The sequence below is a fragment of the Falco punctatus genome (genome assembly GCF_963210335.1).
Source record: "Falco punctatus genome assembly, chromosome: 1".
In the NCBI taxonomy this organism is placed as follows: domain Eukaryota; kingdom Metazoa; phylum Chordata; class Aves; order Falconiformes; family Falconidae; genus Falco; species Falco punctatus.
In genome coordinates, this window is record NC_137580.1 from 83163667 (window position 1) to 83184678 (window position 21012).

At 38.1% G+C, this 21012-nt stretch overlaps 1 protein-coding gene across 8 annotated transcripts in view; it reads left to right on the forward strand.

Annotated features, from left to right (window-relative positions):
* LOC308069638 (palladin-like) overlaps window positions 1-21012 on the forward strand; it is a 148080-nt gene that overhangs the window by 98073 nt on the left and 28995 nt on the right. For 7 of the 8 annotated variants that reach the window (XM_080402288.1, XM_080402285.1, XM_080402286.1 and 4 more), the window contains one exon: window positions 11319-12014. The exons of the other annotated variant lie outside the window; for it this stretch is intronic. In XM_080402288.1, coding sequence (XP_080258414.1) covers window positions 11319-12014 — 696 coding nt within the window. The remainder of the gene's footprint in view (window positions 1-11318; window positions 12015-21012) is intronic. 8 annotated transcript variants of the gene reach the window in all.

Consider the following 21012-nt stretch of genomic DNA (forward strand, 5'->3'; position numbering starts at 1 on the left):
ATAAGTATTTTCTTTTTTCTATCCCAGCTATTTGTAAGGTAAAGGATAACTTGGAGTCCAAGTTGTGATGATACTTGAAGAGTAGGTTTTACATACACATAGTGTTGACTTCATTGTGAAAGATGTCTGTTGCTACTTTTATATCTTATTAGCACTGGAAACAAAGGGTGGATTTTTTAATTATTTATTGATTGTTTCCAATTTAATAACAGTGATTTACCAGTAGTATCCAAATGTAATCTAAGTACTTTAGTTATGTTAAGGAAACAATTTTTATATATCGTGCACACTACTAACTATTCAATGTAAAGACTTTTTTCAATAAGAACAAAATACAAATTGCTGTTGGTCAAGATAACTAAATTGACTTTCACTGTAGGAACAGATCAACCATTCTTATCATCCATTCTGGAGCATTCATTTTAACATAAATCTAATCTTAATATATAAATATGGGAAAACATAACTTGGGACCCTCAAATCAGACAAGTGCTGTTTCGAGGCCAGTATTCTTTCTACAAGAGTGTCCAGCTCCAGGATAAGAAGGTGCATGAGTCATCAAAATAATGGCTCCATAAAGGGAGAGTCTTCCTTCATATCAAACTGACAAAATGGGTTTAAATCTTGAGGAATACACTTTTCTATGTAACAACCTTTTTAAGAAACTACCTTGTGATCAAACGGAATGTTTGGGAGGTTTTTACTGCAAGGCACAAGGAAGGAATGGGATTAATTGAATGATGCAGGTCACCTGCAGGCAATCAGTAAAATCTGTGCTACAACATACAAAATAGTAAAATTGCAGTCTAGGATGGGTCCATACATTGTCTCTGAATGTGTAAATGTTAAATAATATGCACGACACCCTATTTTTTAATATATAATGCATCGATATGCTATACACTTAAAAATATTTCAAGAAACCCTATAAATTAAATGAAGATACTAATTTGCAGCATATTTGTTTAGCAAGATATGTGTTCAACTTCCCAGAAATTGAAACTTAGACAAACTGTAAGGCTAGAATAGAATCCCTTGTGGTATACATACATATTTTTAAGAGCCTTCTAGATTGTGTGGTTTAGCAAGACACCTCATGCTACTTTATACATCTAGTCTGTATGTATAGCCTACGTCAGCAAGTAGTACACAGAAACAAGAGTGGCTCTGTAGAGTGGAAAAATGTGCTGAGGGCATGATATCTCCACAGGTTTCAGAGTCACTGAGTGGGAGTGGTTTGGTTTTTTCACTTTGGACTAGCTCTAGGTCTGCTCCCCTGGACTGAGGCCCATTAGTGGCTGGAGTTTGTTACATTGGTTTCGCTTGACAGGAAATCAGTTCATGTTCTTGGGAGGCTTCTGCAGGATAGGAACTGCAGAAGAAGCAGGTGGAGATGGCTGGAGATTTGCTTCAAAAGCACATTACTGATCCACACTAAGGCACAAATGCAGATGTGTCTTTACTGTCCTCTTAGCAGTAGTGTCAGTCTATGTGGTTGCTTGTTTTTGGCCAGTCACCATGTTGGCTGCTATATTATTTGGGGGAAAAGGCAACTTGGTCCTTCCTCTTGTTTTCTCTGAGTAAGAAGGCTGACTCCTTTCACTGAGAGCTAAGCAAGATTCAAAACAGGTTTAGGTAAGGGACCAGGCATTCAGAACTACTGGCACAGTATCTGGTCATAGCAAGTGTCTGTCATTACACAGTTTACCTGTATGATTCCATCAGTTTTATGTCATTATGCATCACTTAAGGCACAGTTTAATTCAGGGAAGAAGTCCCTACTCTGTCAGTCTGCCATGCTCAAGATTACTTGATAAATTAAGAAACAAATAGTACTTGAAGTGAATCATCCTTATGGAATGTATTTCCACGCAAAAGTACAAAAGCAATTATTTGCTCCATCATTTATATGTAAGGTATTCTCAGAACAATGCACTGTACAGTTACCTAGCAGTTAAAAAAAATGTTAAATTCTCACCATAAAACCATTTCATCTGTTTACCTGGGAGATACTATTTAAAATTGGGTGTTGCCAGAGCAAGAAGCTAATTAAAGTTGAGTGTCTGTGTCCAAATAAGTGCAAATTCAGGATACATTGTTTCTCTTTGTGATGATGGGGAATGTGACTAGTTCTGGTCAGGTCTGTTCGATCTGTTGGAGAGCAGAATGTATTCTGAGTATTTAAAAGTGTATTTTGACTGCTGTGACATGTGCATTATGGGTGGATTTTGCCTTTGCTCAGTAATTCTGCTGATAGGTATTCATTTTTTGTTTTGTAACAAACAACAGAAAAATGACAGTGAGGTATAAAATTCAGTCATGGAGTAAGGCTGCAAGTCTACCAAATCCTTGGGATTTGCCTGAGAGATCTCCATTATAATTATGTTTATTGTGCAGTTATAATAAGCAGTAGCCATGCATATCTAAGGGTGCTTTAGCAACATTTTGAGTATCATGATTTTTCTTGCCTCTTATACTTTCGGGAAGATGCCTTTAAAGACAAACAAAAAAACCCCAACTAAAGCCCAAAACTCATGCTTCTGAAGTACATGTCTGGCTAGATAAGAAGTGACAGAGTCCTATAAACTCTTATTTTCAAAATCAGTTCAGCAAGATGAATGGAGATCCACATCTTAAAAGATTGTTCCTGATACGAAATTGGCCACAGACGTATTCCATCAGGCAGGTATCACTGAAACTGATGAAAGTTGCTGATAGGGGAAAAAATGCAATAAACCAAAAAGATGTTATCAGTCTATGTGAGCAGATAGTTATGTCTACTATTATAGCCAAGTCTACGAAAGAGTTCTTTTCAGTCTTCTAAATGCAATAGCTGACACAAGGTACATTTGCCACACTGTCTAGTGTTTTCATTTTACTAAGATATTCTGTTGCTGCTGTTTTTCCAGTGCATGTAGGAGTTTTTCTTCTGTTCTGTAATGAGTGTAGCCCACAATGAGCCTGCTGGGCATTTTCCAGCTCTTTGCAGAAATATATACATGCAATGAATGCTGCAACAGTTGGGAACACTGATAACACTCCAGCTATTTTTTATATTCATTTTCTTTGCAAGAAAGTATTTCACTTAACCAGAGCTTTGTCTGTCAGCTAGCCTGTTTGGGGAAGAAAGCTGAAGCAGTTTTATCCATACCTGAACAAACTCTTTAACTGCAGCTGAAGCCAAGCAGCTATGTAACATGTAGGAGGCAGTTATTTTTCCCATTTCAGGTGCCAAAGACTGACGGCAGGGAAGCAGTGAAAGACTGTTGTTTCTCCAATTAATGCATGATATGGGCTTCACCAGTGCTTTTAAAAGGCTGTCTAACAGGGCATCTGAGAGGAAAAATCCCAATAGATCTGCAGATGTCTCTGGTTGATATCAATCCCTAATATGGCAGTAACTTAAGATACCCTAGGAAGTTTGCAGCATGCAGAGTGACTACAGTTATTAATCCTTTTAAGTATCTTTCTTTTTCACTGCCATAACTTTCACTGAGATTACCAACCTAGATTGCATGACAGGAATATAGCATTCCACACTGGATTGAGCACAAGATATAATTGTGTTAGAACCACATTAGTTGAATAAATGTCACAAAAATTGAGTAATGCTGTAGCGCTATTTTCACTTTCCAGTGCTCTTGAGAACCAGGCTGAAAGATTATTACTGTCTTTAGCAGTTGCTGTTACTTCCTGGTGCTTCTCCTCCTTCTGTAAAAGTTAGTGTATGTTACTGATGGGGTTATTTTTTTGTGTGTAGAAGGCCTTCAGCAAGAATGGTATAGTACTAAAACTTTATGGTACTGAGATGGTGCTGACATCTGAAGTAAGTCATATTGTCATAGTGGGATAATCTCAGACATATATATTTATTTCATATAAATACCTGGGTTTATGTCTTGATTTCCTTTCCAGTGTTTTCTTTTCATAAGGTATTTTAAGAGTAGCATACCTCCAGTGAGTTTCAGTAATGTAGATTACTGATGTGTCAGCTGGTAATATCCAAGCTTTACATGAGGCAGTGACCTGCTCAAATGTCTTAACTGTTTGTTAATACAGAATGACTGGTAAAAGGGCCTAGAATTTAGACTCTAAAACTACCTTAATTTCTTTAAGTAGTTTTAAGACATAGTAAAAGTTTTAATTTTCCTAAAAACACACTGACAGCCACTGTGTGCTGCCTTTAATATCAGATCATCCAGTAGCTACCCTATTTATTTATTTTCTTTTTAATATTTTGTTCATTCTTCTTCACAAAGGTATCTATTTCAATAGTACAAAGCAGTCATCTTTACATTCAACCCAAGGAACAGATGTTTGACAGGTACTGGAATGTTAATACTGAAAACACAGAGGCCCAGTTTTAAGCCCACTGTAACTGTTGGTGGGTAGGTATAAAAGTAAGCAAATCTTCTAACTTTGGTAGATGAAAAGTGATGATTTATAGAGCATCACATTAATCAAATATATTAAATGTAAAATAAATAGATACATAAATGAGACAACTGTGCATGTGCTGTTCCAGTGGCAGCACTGAGAAAATGTACCATACTACATCTAGAAGAGGAAGAATGGCCATCCATCTTCTCTTCTGTTCACCTTTGGGTTTAGGCTGGTACAGTTTTTCAAACTTTGATATCTATTTTTTCTCCCCATATTTTCTGTGAATATATACCAATCAGCACAGAATATAACCTTCCACATGGTATAGCACAACTGGAGGCAGAAGACCTATTTGTACATTTGCAGACCAGTTCACTCCTGCATTCCAAGTCATGATTTCTTAGGCTTTGGGCCAGTTCAGCTGTAAATGGAAACCTGTATTGCTATGAATGCCTTGTTACAATCTACCTCTTAATAACATAACACTTTTTGCTTCCTTTATCAGTAAAACTTGTTATCTGTGTCCTTTTTTAACTCTTAAATCCATCACTGTGATATTCTGTGCACTAGTTATGTAACACTATTGAATTACCAAGCCAGACAGATTTTTGACTACCAGACTACTTCTCATGATCTAATCCTACCAGAGGTATGAGGTTTAGCCTTTTTGCTAAAGCTTTATTGTGTCTTTATGACTTTTGGGAACAATGAATGTGCACAGGAGCACAATTTCCTCTCTTTCTGTACCCAAAATGAACATGTTATCTCACTGGTGCATGTTTTGAAAAATGTCCCCGCGGTGGTATAGCGAGATGAAAAATGGTTCCTGTCTCTGAAAGAATTGTTTGTGTTTGCTGAATACTGGCACTGTCACTACTGTTGATTTCCTTAGTACAGAAATTACCTTGATGGCTTTGACAGATAATCAAACCATAATGGAAAATGGGCACAGGTACAACTGCAATTTTTTAAGATAGACAGAAAAGTTGTTTATAGCCAAATTGCAACAGGATTTCCCTGCAAGAGAAATGCAACCAATACAGATGGCTTATGTTTCCCTTCTGTGTGTATGAAGTTTCTCTCGAATCAAGCTTATTTTCATAGTGTGCTCATAATACAGTACCTGTTAGATCTTTTACCATAGTGATTTTCTCGAGAGTGTGTTAGGTTACAGTGAAATTAATTATAAAGACTCCTGTATATTAACGTGAAATATGGAAATTGTTACTTGTGAATCTGCATTTTCAGATTGTTAAGCTTTGAAGGGCAAGTAATAAAAATGTTAAAAGATTGCAGCTGGTGGAGATGGTTCCTAGTTATAGCTCTCCAGTTATTCAGTATGAGGAATAAATTGTAGTGACAACCTGCATCTTTCCTGAAATCTATCAGTACAGACAAAAAATATCTCTGGATATTTGCCGGGTAGAACCCAAACAGGTGCTGGTTTTTGTTTTTTGTCTTTCTTCCCTCTAGTTTTTATAATTCCAGTCTTATATAAATGTGAATTCAGGATTTAAAACAGTCCATACTTCTTTCTCACAATATAAGCAATTGTTCAGCATCAGGAAACTTAATGCTTGAGTAAATATACTTGTATTAATACAGCCTGAAGTCTGTCTGTGTGTTGAATACTCTGCACAGTTTTTGTAAAAAGGGGCATCTGTTCTCCCTTTACTTCACCTTCTTGTGTTGTCATACATGTACATTTGTAACATTTCTGAAAATGGGTAAATAGTCCTTCAGTAGACAGGGTAGTTAGAGTTACTTTTGTATTCAGAGTATTTCTTTTCAGTACAATTGTTAATTAATTGCTAGCTAGTTGGTTTTTTTCCTCATTTTTAACAACTCTCAAACGTTGATAAAACTGGTGGAAAACCTTGAATTATCTTAGGAATTTTGTCAGAGTACAATTCCAGGTAACAGTGACTACCGTCAAATTTTGGATGTGTTGGTATGTGCATTTCACTCTTTTAAATAGTAACTTTCAGAAGTTTAGAAAATCACTCATTTTCAACAGTACCATTTATATGGGTAAAATACAAATGTTGTGGTTGTAGAAAGCAAATTAAGCAGTATGTTTAAGAGCTAGCTTAACAGCTACCTGGCAAGTCTGCCATGCCACCAGCTGCCTGAGAGCCCCAGATGCAGGAGCACTTTGAATCTTATCTAGTGAGGGAACCACAGCATCTCATAAGTTCCCACGGCTTCCAATTCTCCATTCCTTCTCTGCCTACCAGCTACCCAGTTAGTCTGCCAAGAAGCCAAAATCAGGATTTTTAAGAATGTTATAACACAGAAAGAAGTATTTAGTCCTGGTTCTTTATCTGTGGTGGTTTATTTCAATCTACTTCGTACGTTGTGTTGTAAAACACTGAATAAACTACAATGACCTTACCACGCTTTGTGGTAGACACTACCTGGATAGGGTTCATTTTGTTGTATGACTAGTTCCCTCAAGGCTTGGACAGCATTCCGCTACCTTTGGAGAACCTCTCCCTCCAAGAATTGATAGTTTGGTTAGAAAAGCTTCCATATGAACTTTTGTGTTCAAAAGGTACAGAGACCAGGTTATACTGAAGAGTTGATGATTAAACTGCAAATATTAGGGTGCTTCCCAGACGAGGGGCATTATTCCTCTAAATTTTTTTTTTTTTAATGCTCTTCACAAACCCAGAGATGTAAGATAAAAATGAAGCTGGTGCATATCCTAATACTGGGAACATGTCTGTGAATGAGCTTGACAGAACCTTCAGTGTGAAGGATTTCTTGCATCCCTGAAAATGCCATCTGCTGTAATGTCCTCTGCAATCCAGTAGCCAGTTCCTGTTGAGACTTTCAGAGATGTACAACCATCTACTCATCTCCCCTCCTTCATAGCAATGTGTCCAGGCACTTGGATTACAGTTCCTGATGGTGGTTGTTACCAGTTTAGTTCTCAAAGTCAAGGACTGCTCTATTAATTTTCAAAACAGTGTGATACTAAGAAGGTATCAGGAAGAAAAAACATTATGAAAATGAGATACAAAGAAGAATCAGCCTATTATTATCTAAATGAAGTGCATACCTTGGAACATGAATTCTTGAGTAACTATTAAAATAGGCTGTATATATTGACATCCTTAGAGAAGATTCTGATCATCTCTGTCCAATCATACAGTCACAGTGTTTTGCTTTTTAAAAGATAGTATTTTGTAGCTGCCCACCAAGAAATCTCTAATCTTCCCTCTGAACATCTGTTTTCAAATGTGTCTTGCTATCATTTATGTCTGAAAGTCATCACCTTACTGAGCAGGTTCCAAGTGCCAAGAACCAAATCTGTGCATACAGCTGTTTTTGCAGGCAATGCAGGACAGAAACTTCACCTCTGTTACAACTAATGTCTGCTTCCATTAGAATATTTCTGCTTTACTGTTTGCATTTCTTTAACTGTTATATCATACCTATTAGAACATCTGAAACCATATATACAAATCCTGGTTAAGAATATCTGGTACTGAAAAGAAAATTGCAAACACTGAAACAGACCTTGTGAAAATATTTATGTACTACTAGGCCTACTTTTCAGTGATGCTGAAATTTCTCAGTATTTGCTTTATGCTAGTTCTGATTTTTTTTTATTGCTTACTTTTGCCATTCACTGATTGACTTCTACTAAAAAATTACTTTTAAATGTTAATTCTTACATTGTTATAGTTAATTACTTGGCAAAACCAAAAACTCTGCATAAGAGAACAATTTTTATTCTCTATTGTTTAAACAAGCTTGATGTGTTCCCTGGAAGCATGTGTGCCCTTTAAAACACTGGGATTACAAAACATATTTTAGCTAATTGGAAAGAGGATGTAATTACAATTAAACTAATTTTTCCTGTAATCTCATTAAAAAACTTAATTTTGTTTTCCTACTGATGAGGGCAACATAAAAGACCAATTCACTTGCATAATTTTGACTGCTGGGCTCTTGATACCTGTGGCACAGCAGTGTTACCTTTCAGGGACCTACCTACATGTAGAGCTTCCACTGCTGTCAGTGTCATTGCAAAGGAGCACTTGTGAGTTGATTATTCTTTTTTTTTTTTTTCTTTTCTTCTTCATAATGACACATCCCCTAGCATACATCTGCTCAAGAAATTAGGAAGTATAGGGCTGTATCTACCATTTAAAAGAATAGCTCTGAGTTGGAGAACGTTCCTTTGCAGGCAAGGATTGTGCATTTCCGCCACTGGAATAAAAATTTGCTCTGAGGATGCCTTTGTTTTTTGCTACATGGACTGATATGATAATGATTATGTCTGTAAGTTGTTTTTCAAGCAGATTTGATTTGTCTGGACACTAAATGGATCAAAAGCTTTGCAAGTTGAGTTAGTGCTGTCCTGGGCTAATAAACCCAGACTTACAGGCATGTATATTCCTGTGGCCTCAAGTCAAACTTAGTGTGAGATCAGAGCAGCCTGATGTTTGCCTGCCAACCTTTTGTAGACATACCCTGCATCTGATCGTTACTTCTGCCCTGATTGGTACAGCAGCAGTTCGGTGGCAGGCACTGTTGTTAGTATACTTAGCATTGACAGGGCCATAGATGGTCATTTGTGTAATGCTGTTGGCTGGGCACATCACCATGTGACTTGGCAATGAAAATCAAAAAGGACCAAGAGAAGACACTCTGATTTGCTTTCAGCACATGTTGGGTAAGCACAGGAGTGCTGGAGACAGTGAGGTTTCTTCTATATTCAGCACACCATTTACAATACTAAATTTCCATATTTTTTTTAAGTTTAGTGCCTCTGAAATAAATAAATTATTGGGGGTGATTATGATGAAAAATAGAATAAGTATTATTTCAAAATAATTTTAGAGGTGAATTGGACAGTAGGTCTGAAAATAGTCAGTCTAAAGACAGAAAATGAGCTGAAAGTAGTAATCTTACAAGACTTTCCAGTCAGAAGTGATCTGAAGTATTTCTGTCATCAGCCAAGAAGGTCAAATGATGATAGGAACTAAAATTGTGTTGCTTTAGCTCAGGGGTCCTCAAACTACGGCCCACAGGCCGGATACGGCCCCTCAGGGTACTCAATCAGGCCCCCGGTATTTACAGAACCCCCCCGCCCGGGGTTGGGGGGGGAACCGAGCAGCCACAGATGACCTACGGCCCTTCATCTGTGCGCCGGCCCCCTGTTTAAAAAGTTTGAGGACCCCTGCTTTAGCTCATTTAGGGAAAGGACACTTTTATGTAATTCAGCAAAAATCAAAGACTAAGGTTTAGCCCATGTCCTATGGAGTAAAAAGTTGAACTGAAAGGGATTTAGAGACTCTTGTTAACATTTAAAAGTTAATTATAAAATTTACAAGTGAACTGCATCATTTTGATGTTCTTGTTGCTGATTTAATTAAAAAGGAAAATGTAGTCTCCTTTTAAGTACTGAAGTATGTATTGCTGGTGAGATGATTGATGTTGCTATAATTGAACCATCTTCATAGCAAAAAAGAAAAAAACAATTGTTAAATGTGAAGAACTGATTGTTCAGTTGTCTGTATTGAACAAATTTGCTCCCCTTTTTCTTATCTAAACAATCTCCTTTGGCCTGAGATCATAAGCAGAATTCTTGTCAGAAAACATTTGCTAGGAAGTATGGATGATTGGAATATCAAAATTAATCTTTAGAGCAGAAAATATGATGTTATTACCATTTCTAATTTTGTTGCTACCAACAAAAGTATATTGTTGTGCCAGAATCATACATTCATATGCAGTGCATTAAGCAGATGGCTGCTAAAATTTCTGCTTAAATGACCTAAATGATATATAAACAATGAGACACTTGTATATAATAAAGTATTTATATATTAAATATACAGAAAAGGTATATGCGCATGTGCTGAAACTTTGTGAACATCTGGAGTATTGAGATAAAGTTATGATTTCCAGCTGGAACATGACAGGTCAGTCTGATGTATTTTAAAATGATAGACCACACAGTTAATTTTGATCTCCATGTCATTCAAAAAAATGTATTGTGGACAAAAATCCCACCAGTGCATGGTCTGGTTTGGTTTGCTTCACTGCTGAATATTTTGCCCTTTTTTTTAAAAAAACCACCTTAATTAACAGTTTTGAGTGCTCCTTTATATTAGTTTTTTAGTCTTTATTGTTCAGCTAGTGAATGTCTGCATTTCTAAAATACATTCTCATTTCTATTTGAGCAGATGGTAATGTAATTAGCAATTTCTCAGAACTGTATTTAATATCTACTAAGATATGTCTTAGGACCCACAGTTAAGAGTAAAGCCTGGAGAAAAAAAAAAAAAAGTAGGAATAAAAAAAGATATGGGGGCAGGTCCGTTTACTATTTCCTTAGGTTACAGATGTTTCTTGGAAGTAATTTTTGCTCATCTACAGATAGATGCATGGTTCTAAAACAGAAGTTGGTCCCTTGTCTCAGAGTACCTTATTAAAAGTATGACAGTAACTAGTATGTTTGATTGGCCCACGGAGGCTACAGCAGAAATTAAGTCTGAAGTTCTCACTAGGTAAATATCTGAGGCTTATTATTGAAACAGGGCCATTGAATGATATAAGCAAGAAAGGAAACCTTGTTAAGAACTTCAACATTTCTACCAATACTTATATTATCTGGATTGCTCCTTTAAAATGTCCTAACAGCCTTCAAATTGTCTTATAAGTTACCTTTTATAAGAATTTAAGGTTATGTCAGCTTCTATTATGGACATCCATTTTTCCCCGCTTCCTGAGGTCAAAAAAGGGACTTTTGTAGCAGTGTTTTAGCTCTGACGAATCAGAGATATTCAAGATATGCAAATGTTTTGAATTTCCCTGCCTTCTGATTTTCCTACACCATAGATCGGTGGAACTTTTACTCCTTCCCAGCCAGCAGTGCATGTCTGATCATCTTTTTGTCTTATTTTTCCTTCTCACAGGGACCCTATAAAAATACAGCAGCTGCAGAACCAAATTCGTCTGGAGCAAGAAAGTGGCCAGTGGTATCGTCACCAACAGCAACCTGATCATCATCAGCACCCTCCCTCTTCTCCTTCCTTTCCTCCTCCCCCCTCCTTCCAGGAGCTTGAGTCCAGCCAGTCTGTCACCTCTCCTGAGCCAATGAGTATTCTTAACTCTCATACGTCCCCAACCATGCAGTCTTCCAGCTCCTTCAACTACGCTCGGCCTAAGCAGTTCATTGCTGCTCAGAACATCAGCCCTGCTTCAGGTTACGTGACTCCATCTTCAGGATCATCTACATCCAGCCTTCCTTCTCCTATGTCTCCAACTGCTTCTCAGAAACAGTTTGGGAGAGTGCCTGTTCCCCCTTTCTCTCAGCAGTTTGCTCCAGAAGGGGAGTACGCCTGGTCTCCTTCTTCTCCATCCCCTCCGCCCCCACCTCCACCTGTCTTCAGTCCAACTGCAACCTATCCGGTGTGTGATTCCTTTCCACTTCCACCTCCTCCACCCCCTCCTCTTCCTTCACTTTCTTCACCATCCCACAGCCTGTCTCCAACTCCCAGATTTCCTAATTCCGGCCAGTCTCCAGCAGCTTTTCTCAGCTCCATGCTGCCATCCCAGCCACCACCCATTTCTGTCAACGCATTAGGCCTCCCGAAAGGAGTGATGCCTCCGTAAGTATCAGCTAATGAGCTCCTTGCATTTGACTGTACTGAAGATTATTGCACTTGCTTCATTTTATACTTTTCTAGGGTCTTTGCTGTTACCTGCTACCTGAGAGGGAGAGTTGTGTCAATTATTTGCAAATGTCTCTGTGTTAGAGATGGGATATAGTTTTCTAACCCTCACAGAAGTGAGGTTCTGAAGGAGTCCCACAGTAGGAACACAAAAGAGGAGAAGCTAAACCTTTAAATTGGAGCTGATGAAAATATTAAATCATCAGCAAAAGCTTCTGCATGCCCAGGGCAGTGGAAGGAGATCCAAGAAAACCCTTCTCATGACCCAGTTCTTTTAAAGTCACGTATTCAGTGATATCTGCATCTATGTTCCTATTGTGTGTGCATGTAGAGAAATACCAAGTAGAGAGAGTGTTTTTCAGAAGTCCCTATACCTTTGTGATACTGAAGGTATAGGGTATTAACCTATACATCAGACAACAAAGTGGTCATAATGATATATTGACTTTCGGCTAGAGTTTTTGTTCAGAGGAAGTTTGGAAAAGGGTTTAGGAGGGGATTTAGAAAAGCAGTGCGTAAAAACAAACAGAATCCCTCCCCCTAACAACTCCGCATACTTGTTTTCCCCTTTTGTCTTTTCTAAAGGCCAAAATAGTATTTTGGAGCATGTCAGCTCCTATCATAGATCAGTTTGTCTTTCCACTGGCACTAGACTCTCATTCCATCCTTAGAGAACAAAGAGACATGCTGAAGAACAAAAATGAGAATAGCTGTATCCAAGGCTTATTTATAACTTTGTCTAGAAGTTTGTCTAAACATATCTGCGGTATCTAGGTGACTTGCTCAGCTACATACTGTTGCGGTGGGAACTTCTATTATTTCATTCCAAAATATGAAAAGGAAGAGAAGGAAGAAAGCGGGCAGATATCAAAGTAATAGATCATGTATATGCTTTAAAAAGCATTTCATTATCTTGATTTCTGTCATATGTCTCATGGAATCTAGCCATAGAACAGATTTAGGAAAAAAAAAAAAAAGAATAAATAGTACAGCTTGCCCTTGCACTCATAATGGTTGTGATTTTCTGTCTTACTGTGTCCTTTGCACTGGCTGAGTTTCTCTATTGATAGTGACTGCTGAAAGTTACCTGATTAATTTACAGACAGCTTGACAGGTAAGCACAGCCCATAAAAGCTTGCAGTTACCCCCGATTTTCCAGGAAAGGCTCTAGTACAGCTATATAGCTCCGGATAGGAACTGGATTCTCTTTCCAGTTCCCTTCTGTGTGCTGCGAGGGTGACAGCAGCAGCTTGAGGCTGTGTCCCTCTTTCCCTGTTACGCTACATTCATGCACACATGTTCTCACTTGAGGCATTAGCTGTGTTCTTCCTCATTCCCTTCGATCTTTGGAAGGAGAGACAACTCTGCAAGGATGCTTTCCCCTTCCCCATGCCCCTCACTTCCCCAAGCCCAGCAGCCAGTCTGGGTGTGCACGTGATGGTGTGTCTGTCCCCGTGGGACAAGGGAATAGTCTCAGGCTCTGAGCTGAGGATGTGGTGGTTGGCTGTTTGGCCTGCATTCCCTCAGGAAATGTAGTCCAGATGGGAGCTGGATCATGTTAACCATATTGAATGTATGTGTGTATAATTTATGTATATATACATGTGTGTATATATATACACACAGTGAGCATTTGTCATCTGAATTATAATGCTACAACATGGTAAAAGATGTACTGCATAATGCAAAAAAAAGAAAAAAATCTTCATGTATTTTTGATGCCAATTTTTCCCTGGCCTCTCCTTTTCCTTTTTACTGTGTAGGTTACTAGCATCTGGTGTGTCTTGCTGAGTAAATCATTCCATTTCCCATCATTCTCATACCACTTCTGAGCAAATCTTCCCCTTGCCTCCCTTCCCCCACTGCTTTTAGTCTCATCTGCTTTGTGCTATAGTCTCAGTTCTTTTTGTTTTCTCCCCGCCTTCACTTTTTGTTTCTTTTCCCCCTTCTTTTGCTCCATCCTCACAAATCCTCTTTTCTTGAACATGTTTGTCTTTCTGAGACATAGTTTTTGAGCCACTCATAGTATTCCGTAAGCTTAACCTATAGTCTCACCACGTACTCCATGACCTCCAAGATCTGTTGATTGAAAAGCATGATACTGTTTCCTGACAGCATGGTCTACAGACTGGGCACAAGGAATGAGTTGGAGCTTTCAAAGTTTTGCTCCAGCTCAGCATCTAAAATGCTAGTTAAGCCATTTATTTTTGTCTCTGCTTCTTGATCAGTCATACAGTGGTGATATTGGGAATATGATAGCTGGTTGCTGCAAGTGAACTAGGCAGAGTATGAAATACCTTTCATGGAAAGGGGCTACATTTTTTACTAGAGACTCCAAATACAGTATTTGAAGTGGTAGGATTTCCTTTTTAGACAATAAATTTATGATTTGTTATTATATTTTAACATTAGTGAAAGTAATTTGGACGTGTCATTGCATTTATATACTTCAACACTTTCATATCAAGTGACTCTAATAGATAAAATGTTCTTAAAAGAGTTTTCCTGACTGCATTCAATGTTTTCATGACTCCTTTCTGTCATCTTAACTTTTTTTAGTGAGTGTATTTCAGGGTTGATAAATCGCTGTTCGTATTTTGATTACATGGTCTTTTTACCATGGTGGTTTACTCTTATCTCTCCCAGGCATGGATGCTGTGACACTGATAGCCAAATATCTGAAAGAAAACAATAAATATTTAACCTTGTCAGAGGGTTTTGTAATTACCCAAAACCATTGCTTGGCAGAGAAGGAAATTCCGGAGACTGTTTTTATGTTATGCGTTTTGACATACTGTGAAACTATTGAATAATTTTTTAATTTTTCATATATTACAGGGTTTTTTTTCATTAATCTTAGCACTTAATAGATCTGCTCAGAATCAGTACTCAGTAGGCCTCATTCTTATTTTCTTCAGATTGCTTTTGTGGTAGCAGCAGAATAAAGGTAAAGTAATAAACATTGCAGGTGAAGGTAATTGTTTTTGGAGATGGTCAAAGGCAGCATTGGTGAAGTTTTCTGTAAAATGGAAGACACAGTGTTTGTGTACAAACCAACAGAGACTTCATTTCCCCTCCTGGAGTGAGACCTTCCTTCCATCAGCTTCCTCCAGGCATTTCTTTTCAGTGCACATACCATCTTTGTTCTACTTACAAGAGAAATTAATCCAAGGAGGTGTTGTGCCTCTTGTTAGAGAAGAGGTGAGGCAAAACATTTCTAACTCTCTCTTCCATCCCTGTACTTGGTCTGTGAGCCCATGCACAGTAAACACTGTGCTAATGTTTCAGCTAAAGGTTGACATTTTCCTTGAGCTTGAACCCTGAGACTCTGTGGAAGTGATAGCATTATCTAAATGAATTTGATCAAATGAATAATCCCTCCACTTGATGGATTTGGAAACATTGCACTGGGGTGGGTTTTTTTGCTTGTTTGGGTTGGGATTTTTTGTGGGGTTTTATGAACATGTGGTCTTAAAGCCTTGCATGAATCACGGGAACAGTTACATATGAATTTACTAAATTTTGTTTGGATATCTGAAACATGGAAAGCAGGTTTGTGTCATTAGTACCTACTAATTTACCTTTAAATATTTTAAGCATTTATTTGCAACAATTGTATGGTAAATGTTTCAGGTGAATGAAGTACATATCCCATCTTTCCAATAAGCTCTAGACACTTTGTAGTGACAGTATTTACAAGCTGTGACTGTGGTGGTGTTAGCTGAACAAGCTTTGGGAATAACAATATTTTTTTTATTAACAGGGCAGATTTGATAAATTCATGGCTTGCCAGAGCATAGTGTTATTAAACAAAAGAGAAGTGCTAGTGGAACTGGATTGCTAATTAAGTACTTAAGGGAGTTATGAACACTGGTCAGTTATTTCTGAGGTAAAACTTGGCTGGAGTAAGATTGTTGGATACTTTTCTTAAAAATCTCAGTTCTTTCTTTACCTAAAGAAAACTCTAGGGTGGTTGGATGTGTTAGCTTTCAGTTACAAAAGACTGGCAGGGAGCAGAATTAATGTGACAGAAGCCTAGAATTGGGGAAGTTTTCTCCACGGTTAAACCTGTAGAAGCTGGATTCTGGTCTTCACTGTTCATAGAAAAAAATTGTATCTCTATGAAAAGAAATAGGTATACTTACAAATTCTAGGTAAGCACATACATTGGTAAATTCATGTGAGCATTTGTGAAAGCAAAAATAATCCCATGAGAAGGATTTAGCAGCTAGTTAGTGAATATTTAAATAACAAGAATATAAATCCTGCTACAAAAAGGTGTGGAGTCATCCAACACAGAGAAATGAAATCTCTTTCTAAGTATAAAAAACATGTATTGTCAGCTATGCGTATATCCCTTTGAAAGCAACATCAAAAATTACGGTATTTTCGTAAAGTAGATGCTTTTCCTTGGAATAGACTTTTTCTTAAAGTAGATATCTTCATGCAAAGTAATACTGCTTTAGTTACAAACAGACAAAAAATCTCACTGTACAGAATTGGTGAAAGAACATGACTCTAGATTTATTACTTTCTGGAAGAGAATGAAAAATGGAAAAGAAAACGTTGTTTTGAAGGCAGTCTTGTCTAAAGTATCTTGTAAAATGTAACTAAGTGAGCTGCTTTTATCATTCTGTGTAACAAAGCTGTTTCAATGATCTCTAGAACCTTAAATCCCAGTCTTGATATTCTGTGGAAATCATGAGAATAGCAACTTCAGAGACAGATCTGCACTTCTTTTCCCCTTTGAAGCAGAGCTTCTGGTCTATTCCTGCATCTGTACACTGTGACTTGTCCACTGAATTTTATCTCAAATAGCACTGAAGAAAATATTTCAGTAACCCGTAAGTTCCTTGAGCTAGTTAGCAATGATGGTGACCACTTTGAGGAAAAGCTACACTTCTCCATCTTATATTACAGCTTTCAACAGTCTCCCAGTAACAGTGCCAACTTTCATTTTAGAGCAAAATGTATCGCTGACTGGAAGACTGGGCATTTACTTTTCCCATTTATGTAAGTTATGTAACTGACCTACCGAATCCTGACAAATGTTGCATCTGGAAGTCTTAATTTTTGAGATGTTTTTATCCAGTTCTTTTTTCTAAATAGTATTTGCAGAGGCTTAAGAATGTTGTAAGATGACAAGTGACCTGAACTAAGAGAATTAGTACAGCACTGTGCCCAGTTGACCAAGAAGGCCAACAGCACCCTGGCTTGTATGAAACAGTGTGGCCAGCAGGACTAGGGGCATGATCATCCCCCAGTGGTGAGGCCGCACCTCAGGTACCATGTTCAGGTTTGGGCCCCTCGCTGCAAGAGGGACAGGGAGGTGCTGGAGCGTGTCCAGGGACGGGCAGCGAGGCTGGTGGGGGGTCTGGAGCACAAGTCTTGTCAGGGGCGGCTGAGGGAACCGGGGTGTTCAGCCTGGAGAAAAAGGAGGCTCGGGGGGGCCTTATTGCTGCCTACAGCTGCCTGAGAGGGGGTTGTAGGCACGTGGGGGTTGGTCTCTCCTCCCAGGTAACAAGTGACAGGACAAGAGGAAACAGCCTCAAGTTGTGCCAGGGGAAGTTTAGATCAGATATTACGAAAAAATTCTTCACTGAAAGAGTGGTCAAGCACTGTACCTGGCTGCCCAGAGAAGCAGTTGAGTCACCATCCCTGGAGGTAATTTAAAAAATTTAAAAGACTGTAGGTGTGGCACTAAGGGAAGTGGTTTATTGGTGGGCTTGGCAGTCCTGGACTGCCATTTGGCACTAGGTGATTTTAAAGGGTTTTCAGCCTAAATGGATTCTATGAATCTATATACCTCTCTGAAAAGAAAGGGAGGCTGTTTGCAGCATTGTTTTGTAGGGTTTTTTTAGTCTGTAGATTTTATTTTTCTTCAGAGTACTTAATTTTATAACTTCCTTATTTCAAGCAAATCTGAATGCCACAGAAATGTCTGTGAATGCAGAAGCCAGGTACAGTGCTTGACAGTTGTGGAGACCTTAACCAGTAGCATCTCATCAACTGGAGTAAAGGTATGTGTTTTGGATACATTACCTTTTCTCAGTTCAGTGTATCTTTTAATTCACATGCTGCTGGCAGTTACCTGTCCTCAGGATTTCAGGACTATGAGGACTGTGCCAGTCTTTTCTACATTGAGGAGCAGTTAGTGCTTTAGTGATTTCTTCTTGACCATCAGTTCTACCATAATGCTGGTAACAATCAGAAATGCAGATAAGATTACTGATTGCAAAGCAGGTAGTATTTTTAAAATTCATATCCAAATATGTGATCATCTTTTGAAAAGCAGATGACACCTGTGTATCTACAGTAACCAGTACAGCATGAGGCAGAGGGGTAACTTGCTCACGTGGGGAAGGAACCAAACACGAAAATAAAAAAGTAGTATTTCTTCTTTTAATGAGCAAAAATGCATTTTTAAAGATAAGCCTTAGAAAAATAAATTTTTTATTGTAGGCATGCAGTTTTGTAGGTTCTCTGTGTTACCTTATTAAGGAGGATCAAACTTGTTCAGAAATACATATTATTCATGTTGGTCTTGATACTATCCAGTGCAGAGGCATGATTTTTTTTTTTTCAACTACAGTTTCATAACTTTGGGTGGTAGAAATAATTGAACTTTTGTTACCTTTGTTTCTTTTAGTACAAGTCATCCTTAGTCAGGTCTGTGCCTCAGGCATGCCCTTAATTCAGGTGCATGTAGTCACATTACTGAACAGAGCTGACTCCTGGTCTCTACAGGATGTATGACAAGATCAGACTGAAATAATTTTAATATGCAGCTGCAGCTTCAAAGTTTGTGACCTGTTACACTGCTTGTAGTAACTTTGTTCTTACGGTAAGTGAAAAATGTGTTAAGTGGGCGGGAATTAGTTGTATTTTTGGAAGGCTTTATTTTTAAAGGGAAAAAGAAGTTACTGTTCATTACCTAAGTACCAGAGAATTGATTTGGAATTTCTGTGAAACTGAGACATATTGGCTGCAAACAGGAATTTGTTCTTGGAAGGATAACAACAGCCAGCCTGTTGCCCTTGTTTACACTGTAAAAGGTACATAGGAAAAGGGGGAATCGCATCCAGCATGCACTCTGTGTAATTAAAACACGAAAAGTACTGCTGGTTTGGCCTTCTTTCTAAACAAATGTTAGGGCAAATATTCAAAACTAAGGAGAGCCAAGCCGAGGTTGCAAAAATCTTTGCTGTAAAAAAATCTCTGGGATTTAAGATGACTGAGTTTTGGCAATTCCGTTTTGCCCTTTCTGACCAAAAGAATTCAGACTTGTGTGCTTTTATCTAGGTCTGTGTTAGGCCCTCAGCAACTTAAGTGATGCATGTTTCAGAGATGTTTAAAATCTATGTGAACTGCAGCCTGATTCTCAAAGGCTGATGGTTTCTGTACGCATTTGTGGTGGTGGTTGTGTGTTCGATACTAATGGTGTCAATATCTTGAAATAAGCCTTCTCCAGCTATCTCCTGCTATCTTAATACACACAATATACTCTGAAAACTGCATCAGGCAAAGAGTGAACATAAAATACCTAAATTAATTGGCACAATGTTTTGTTTGATATTATCCCTGAGGAAAGACGAAAAGAAAGCTGAGGAGTCATTAAGGAGGACACAAATTTTAGGAACTTAATGCATCCAGATAAGGGATTGGTAATGATAGTGAAAAATATTTGCAAAAACAGCTGAAGGAAGTTTGCTGCCAGTCTGTCTTGACATGCAAACCATCCATCAAGCTGAATGGATCTGTGCTTAGGAGAATAGATTTACCAAGGATCTTCTATTTGTTGCCGTTGTCTTGTAGCCATTTTGAAATTCATCTCAAGAATGCATGTCTTAGAGCTAACTTGGTGTGAGGGTATATATGTGTATATAAATTTATATACACATTTTGAAGTGTCTGTATGTAGAGAAAGAAAGAGATTCTGAAGAAAGGGTGGAAATAGAGCATCTGCAGGAAGAATAACATTTCCTCCTGCACTTCTTTTTTTGTCGTGTTTTAAGAGAGTCTTAAAGAGAGAGAGAGGTTTTTCTAAAGGCATTTGAAGAAATTTTGACACATACTCATTTTTGTAGTTGTATTTTTAAACCCACTACTTCCTTTCTTAAATACTTATTTGTAAATGTAAGTAAAGAGAGGAAAATCTGTTTTTCAGGCAAGTTGCCTTGACCAGGTCTTGAATGACACTTCCACACCCACTGTGCAATGCTCAGGGTGTTCTGGCACATAAAAGAGATCTAGATCGTTGTAAGGGAGTCTGCCTCTCCTGTTAAAAGCCACCAGGAATCCCCAGGCCATTGCTAAAATATTTGCATACCTTGTTCTTAAATAAAATTCCTTAGCTTCCCTACATGACTTGTTCCTGTGCTTAACTGTCACTGCTGGAGGGTGCAGAAAGTTCTGCGTATTTTCTTTTTTTTTTGTCTAAGATAGGCCTGTTCTTCAAGTTGTTGTCTACTTACTCTCCTCAGTGGACATGGAGAACCACTGAATGCCAGCTATTTTCGCATGTGTTATGTTTGATTCACCTCTCTGTCTTCATTTCCACATTTCCTGACTAAATAACAAGATTTTCTTTTTGTGTGTGTGACATAGCTTGTCACAATGGCTATGCTTTTAAAGCCATCTGACAGTTTTCTGTTCTAAAACTTTCCAATTTGCTGTATTTTTCTGAAAGTGCAGTGGTAAAACTGGATTTGGTGTCCAACATCAAGGAATAAAGGAAAACAATGAGGTTTCATGTCTTATGGTAATATATCCCAGAATTATATTTATTTTCCTTTTGAAATAATGGTATTATTGTCCAAGTTTTAATCTCAGAGATTCTTGAGAGATGCTTCATGTGCTAGTGCTAATTTTCCATTTGTATTGCTGTCATGCTTTGAACATTTTTCCCGAGTTTCATCATGAGGTGACCTCTAAT